Source organism: Sphaeramia orbicularis, chromosome 24, assembly GCF_902148855.1.
Source record: "Sphaeramia orbicularis chromosome 24, fSphaOr1.1, whole genome shotgun sequence".
NCBI lineage: Eukaryota > Metazoa > Chordata > Actinopteri > Kurtiformes > Apogonidae > Sphaeramia > Sphaeramia orbicularis.
This window is the reverse complement of record NC_043979.1, coordinates 31,729,731-31,735,730: the sequence shown is the minus strand read 5'-3', so window position 1 is coordinate 31,735,730 and position 6,000 is coordinate 31,729,731. Positions and strand designations below refer to the sequence as shown.

The 6,000-nt window shown below is 40.3% G+C and overlaps 1 protein-coding gene across 2 annotated transcripts in view; it reads right to left on the bottom strand.

Annotated features, from left to right (window-relative positions):
* Nucleotides 1-204: 204 nt before the first annotated feature.
* Nucleotides 205-6,000, bottom strand: part of slc24a4b (solute carrier family 24 member 4b) — a 70,321-nt gene continuing 64,525 nt past the window's right edge. For both annotated transcript variants that reach the window (XM_030127887.1, XM_030127889.1), the window contains exon 17: nucleotides 205-3,306. In XM_030127887.1, the coding sequence (XP_029983747.1) occupies nucleotides 3,157-3,306 (150 nt within the window). In that variant the 3' untranslated portion in view covers nucleotides 205-3,156. The remainder of the gene's footprint in view (nucleotides 3,307-6,000) is intronic.

Below are 6,000 nucleotides of genomic sequence, written 5' to 3'. Positions count from 1 at the left end.
ATTATTCTTTGACAAACAACTTCCACGTCACATTGAGCTCACAGTGCATCAGGTCGCATTCAATCAAGAAATACATACCGTTCCTCTCGTGTTCAATTGCCACTTCTAACGTGTGTTGTAAAGTGTGTATTTATTTTGTACACAGGATTGCCATACAATCTGGATTGATGTAGAGTTACAACAAGTATGGCATGAATTCTACTATTTTTTTTTATTTATTTATTTTTTAACCCTTTCAAAAAAAGTGACTTGGTAACAAAGATGGCGAGTCAGGACAACCGCTGAGAACGAATGCTGTTGTGTCAGAGGAGGACAAAGAGGAGCCATGTTTTTTTGTTGTTTTTTTTTCTCCTGCTGTGATGGTTTCGTTCAAAACCTGGCGACTGGGACATGACCACACAGAGCAGCATCGACAACAACGAGAATATACACACACAAAATAAAAACCCTTAACACACTGCACATTCTGAATCAATGCAAGTACAGTACAGCTATCCCTCCCCAGAATAAGTATCACAGTTCCAAAAAAAAAAAGAAATAAAAATATATAGGTCCTGTATGTACAGAAGACCCACTGGAAAAGGTTGAGATGTGCGAGGGTTGAAAAGTGGTCGTGAAAAGGATCTCAGTGGGTGTGTGGAGGAGTCTGTCAGCCCTGTGTGGTCACCTCCATCCTGTAAACGGTCTGATACTGCAGAGTAGCAGCTTAAGGGAGGGGGTCCGATTTTTTAAATTTTTTTTTAATTTTTTTTTTGTCCCCCTTAAGGTCTGCTCTCTTCTGAGTCCATTGAAAAGTGACAAAATCCCGAGGGTGGTGCAGGAAAGCCATCCATTATACCATGCATTCTCTGCTGCCCCTTTGCTCCTTCAGCCAGGGTTTGGTGGAGTTAATGCCCTTTGTGCAAGAGGGGTCAAGAGTGGAGAAAAGCAGAAATGGGTGTTTATGTGGGAGAGGGATAGGGAGAGGGGAGGAGGGGAATCCGATTTTCAACAAAGCCGCTGTTCCAGAAATGTCCGTGTTTTGGCTCAGGTCCTGGGCTGTCACAAACACACCTGTGAGCTCACACATCAAGTACTACTAGACAAACCGACGTCACATCTCCACGGGATCCCCGTCTTTAAATGGCAACCTCGCAGGGGCCTTCTGTCACTTAAAATTCTTTACACTGAAATTGCATATACAAGTGCCTGCTGCCGACCACGAGGCAGAGGAATATTTTCAACACTTAAGACACACCACACCCCCCCCCACACACACGCTTGTTGAGTTTTTAAAGTCTCTGCACCTCACTTGTGGACTCCTCACAGGCATTTTTGCATGATGTTCAAAATGTCTGGATTGCAGTGTAGCTTGTAGCTGCCGATATTTGTAAAGTGGGTCGGGCGGTTTCCATAGAGACGCCCAGAAGCCCTCAGCCTTTTGCTGTGCTGTGGAGGAGCTGCGTTTTAATGTCCCAGCATGCACTGCAGACACAGGCAGGTGTGCTCGAGATGTTAACGAGGTTCCAGTCTGTTCAGGAAGTCGAGAGCCTGGTGTGAGTAACCTAGCGTGGGCTCGTTCTGAGCACACACACACACACACACGCGCATACACACATAATGTTGTCTTGCACACACACACACACAGTCACATATTCACTGAAATTACACACACGCATACACACACAGAAGGAAGCACTAGTTGATTCAGAATGAGAGGACGGCTGTTAAAGTGCAATATCTACATGTAACTCAAAATCTAGAAACCATCACCTTTGACATCTCCTGGAGTTGTCCATCTCTGAATTTCCCTGATAACCGACAGCTGTGGTTGGCACCCCTGCCCTGGATGGAAAGGATGCAGTACCCCCTACTGGCCAGAGGGTGTTATGGCAGACAGTGAAGAGAACTGCCTGGTTATCTTTGCATTTTTTTTTTTTAAACCACCTCCATGCTGCTGCTCTCTCAGAATGAGAACAAGTCACCTGATGCATCCCACAGATCTGGGGCCAGTTATTTTTTTTTCTGAAGTTGTGCAGAGGGAAAAGAGGAACAACCCATCGCTGAATGAAAATAACGCTGGAGTGGAGTGGCCACCACCAGCCAGAAACCCCACTGAGTGGTCAAATCTCCTTATAGCACAAAGCAAGAAAAGCATTTCCGTGTGCAATTTGTTTCAGTGAAAAACAGGCAATGTCCTATATTTGCAACAAGCTCTCCTCTGTGTTTCGGACTAGACAAAACCTTATTTTGAAAAAATAAATACAAAAAACAAAAATAATTTTACAAGTTTACATTGTGCAGTGCTGCATATGCATAACACCCTTACAGTCAACTGATTTGGACTGCGATACATTTTGACACAAAGTGTCCTGACAAAAGGTCTTTTTTTCTTTTTAAAGAAAACAGAGCAGATTTGATCAAGCAGATGAGGGTTGGGAGGGACTGAGGAGGGGGAACAGAGTGAGCGGTAACATCTCCCTGATGCCAAAAGGCCATGCCAGGGAGTCCGGTCCAGACTGAAGGAGAAGGGGAGCTGCCAAGGACAAGACCCTCCTTCAGGGGTCAAAAGAGAAACAGGAGGGTACTATCCTCTTTGGGTACTGGGTAATTTGGTGTTTCTTTTAGGAAAGACGATAAAAGGAAGTTGGGTGAGCGGAGAGAGGTTTTGGTTGGAATCAGGATATCCTTGGTAAGTATTTTTTTTCTTCTTGTACTCTGGTTTGGTTTGTGGACAGGCTTTGGAGTGGTGTGTGGAAATCTACAATGTGAACAGTGAAAACACACACCAACAATCAACAGGGGCACTTATGATTCTGAGGTCCCCAACATCTAAAAGGCATGCTAGATGGGTAGAAAGTTAACAGGCGCACAGAGAAACTAAAGACTTAATTGTAGTAACAGGCAATGCCCAAAAACAATGGGCATTAAGGACTGGCACTGTGTGACAAGAGGACAAAATAGAGACACAGAATGGAGTCCATTCCTACAGTGTACCGCCTCTTGGGATAATTCGATTCATGTTTAGGACTAAAGAATTCCGAGGAAGGGAGCACGAGGAGGAGAAAACGAGTCTGTGGATAGGTCCAGTATTATTGAAATCAAAAGAAAGGAGAAAAATTTTGGAGTTGATATGGGATCATTGAGGTTTTGGTATCCGAGGCATGCTGCTGTGCTCTACGTCTCCATGCACATGGGTAGGTTGACGAAGGTGAAGACGTTGTACTCAATCATGATGGAGAAGCAGAGGAAGACTGCGTACAGGACCAGGACATAGATGCCCAGCTTGACATCCAGCCTCCACTTATTCAGGTGGATCCCCAGCACCTACACAGACACAACATGCACATCCACATGGCTCGTGTAAGCAGAAATGTGTCAAATCTCAGCTTCATATTAAGTAACTGATCATTTGAACAAAAAAACAAAAAAAAAAAACACTGCAGGACTTAAAGCTGCCCTTACGACACATTCACTTCAGTTGAGTTTTATTACTTCTGAGAATTGTCTATTTGGAACAAGGTTTATAAGGGTTATTATATTACTCTTTGCCTACACTGTCCAACCTTGACATGCAAATCTAATTTTAAAATGGTAATCTACAAAAAGTATTTTTTTATTTCACCCTTTGGTCAGTTATTACACTACTGCAACGTGTTCATTTTTTTTCTGGTGATTAACTTCAAATCTCTGTGGCTGTTTTTTTTTTTTTTTCCTGTGTTCAGCAATTGCGACTACTCCTGCTCAAGCCAATAGACCGTATTCACAGCAGACATTTTGGCTTGTAAAAGCAGACAAAGCGCAGGTGTCACTGACGACATTAACTGTTCCGTTTAGCTGCCTTAGGAGGCCATTCCAGGGGACCAGCAAGTACTGTTCCAAGGCCCGAAACTCATTCACTTAAATGGGATGGAGCCACTTTTAATTACACCGATACACCTGCTTTTCCTGACTCAAAAGTCCAAATTGTGTAATGAAAAGGGTCTGTAGCGCTGCTTGTTTAAGAGGAATAATCTTGATTTATTGAGACATAATATAAACATAGACATCTGTAATGCATCTAACTCAGCCTGGCTCTGTACTTTGACTGATATAAGCTAAAATAAACATTGTCTTTTTATTTTTCAGTTCATCTATGACGCGAAAATAGTTTGGTAAGTTACTAATCCATTTGAGATGGAAAATAAAGTATGTAAGAGAGTTGTGGATGCAGATGTGAGTAGATCTCAAACCCTAATACTCCCATAACGGTCCAAGAGTGGTTGTTTTATACTTGCATTAGACCGGTGTTTTTCAACCTTGGGGTCGGAACCCTATGTGGGGTCACCCGAAATTTGTAGTAATTGATAAAAATAATAATAAAAAAAAACTTACTAATAAATATCTGGTGAGTTGATATAGACAATCCCAATACATAAAAGACATGACAAACTGAAGCACTGTGGTACTGTTTATCTTTCAAATGTTCATTGTGGTCAGTTCTTCATTTCGAGCTCTTTCATAATTCGTAGTTTGAGTTATTGTTTGTTCAGTATTAATTGTCAGCCTTGTGAATACAAGCTGGACTGACTGTACATATCCTGACCAAGGAAAATAAAATTCTCACCTCATGCAGGAATCTAAGCCTGGCTTTTCTTCCTCCGTCCATAATAATATACATTATATAGACTAAATGTCGTCCATAATTATTGTTTATTTGCAACATAGTATAGCAAACTATTACAAAAACAAATAATTTTAAAAAATGTCTCCGTTTTGAATGTCTGGAGTCACCAGAAATTTGTGATGTTAAAATGGGGTCACGAGCCAAAAAAGGTTGGGAACCACTGATCTAACTGTTCATACAAACAATTAAAACTTTTAAAAAGATGTACAAATTAACTGTTATTCAAAAATATAGAGCTCTGGATAGACTAAAGAAAAAACTTGTTTAAAAGACTAGGACCAATATTGGTAGTTGAGATAAGGACATGATTTACTTGAATTAAAATTAAATATGTATTCTCTTCTGCTGTATATTTAGCAATGATTACATTGAAAAAACAATGTTTTCGTTGTTTGTTTTCTTGTGGAAACATTGTGTTAACTGAAAATAGGGTTCGGCAAAATAAGTCTTTACTTCAGTCTAAACCCTTTTGGTCGCATTGTATATGGAACAATAGATATGTTGCTTCCGTTTGTTGTTTAAAGTAATTAATGACCAAATAAACTACTATTACACTTTAGAAACTTACCTCACAAATTTTAATGGTGTTTTCAAAACATGAGGCAAACATGTCAGGTCCTAAGTAATGCCAATGCAGAAGTATATTAACGTTGTAAATCTGCTGACGGAGGTGGCTCCAAAAAGTCCTACCTCCCATAGACTTGAATTGGATGACTCTACAAACACCAAGTCAGCCTTTGATGTCCAATATGTCATCTGGTGGTCCATTTTTAAATCATAGCTCCATTAGGTCAAATTGCAGGCTTCGACATTTATCCTTTTTTCCTATTTAAGAAAATACAATTTCTGCATTTTCCTGTAGTTCCAGTTTAGGTCACACTAACAACCCTTCAAAAAAAACTTTGTTAGCCAATGCTTTAGCTCACCCTAGACCAGGGGAGTCAAACATACAGCCTGCAGGCCTAAACTGGGCCTCCAAAGAGTTCAATCAGACCCACAGGATGAATTTGTAACGTCCAAAACTTACTCTGAAGACACTGACAGTCAAGGGTGTCACTGAGTTGTATTGATCATTACATTTACTCCTATATTTTTCAATTCCAAATGTCTGTTACTAAATGTTTGGCGCCTTTGTAGATGGGAATTGAAAAACTTGATTATTCTTTGTTTATATTTTTCTTGTACTTAGTTTATTGTTTATACGGATCCCCATTAGCTACCACCATAGTGGTTGCTATTCTTCCTGGAGTCCGTTAAAATACAAATACAGTTACAAAATACATACATAAATGAAACAAGTTTACAATTCATTATTATCATCAGAAATCTGAATATTTCATTTCAACACATAAACC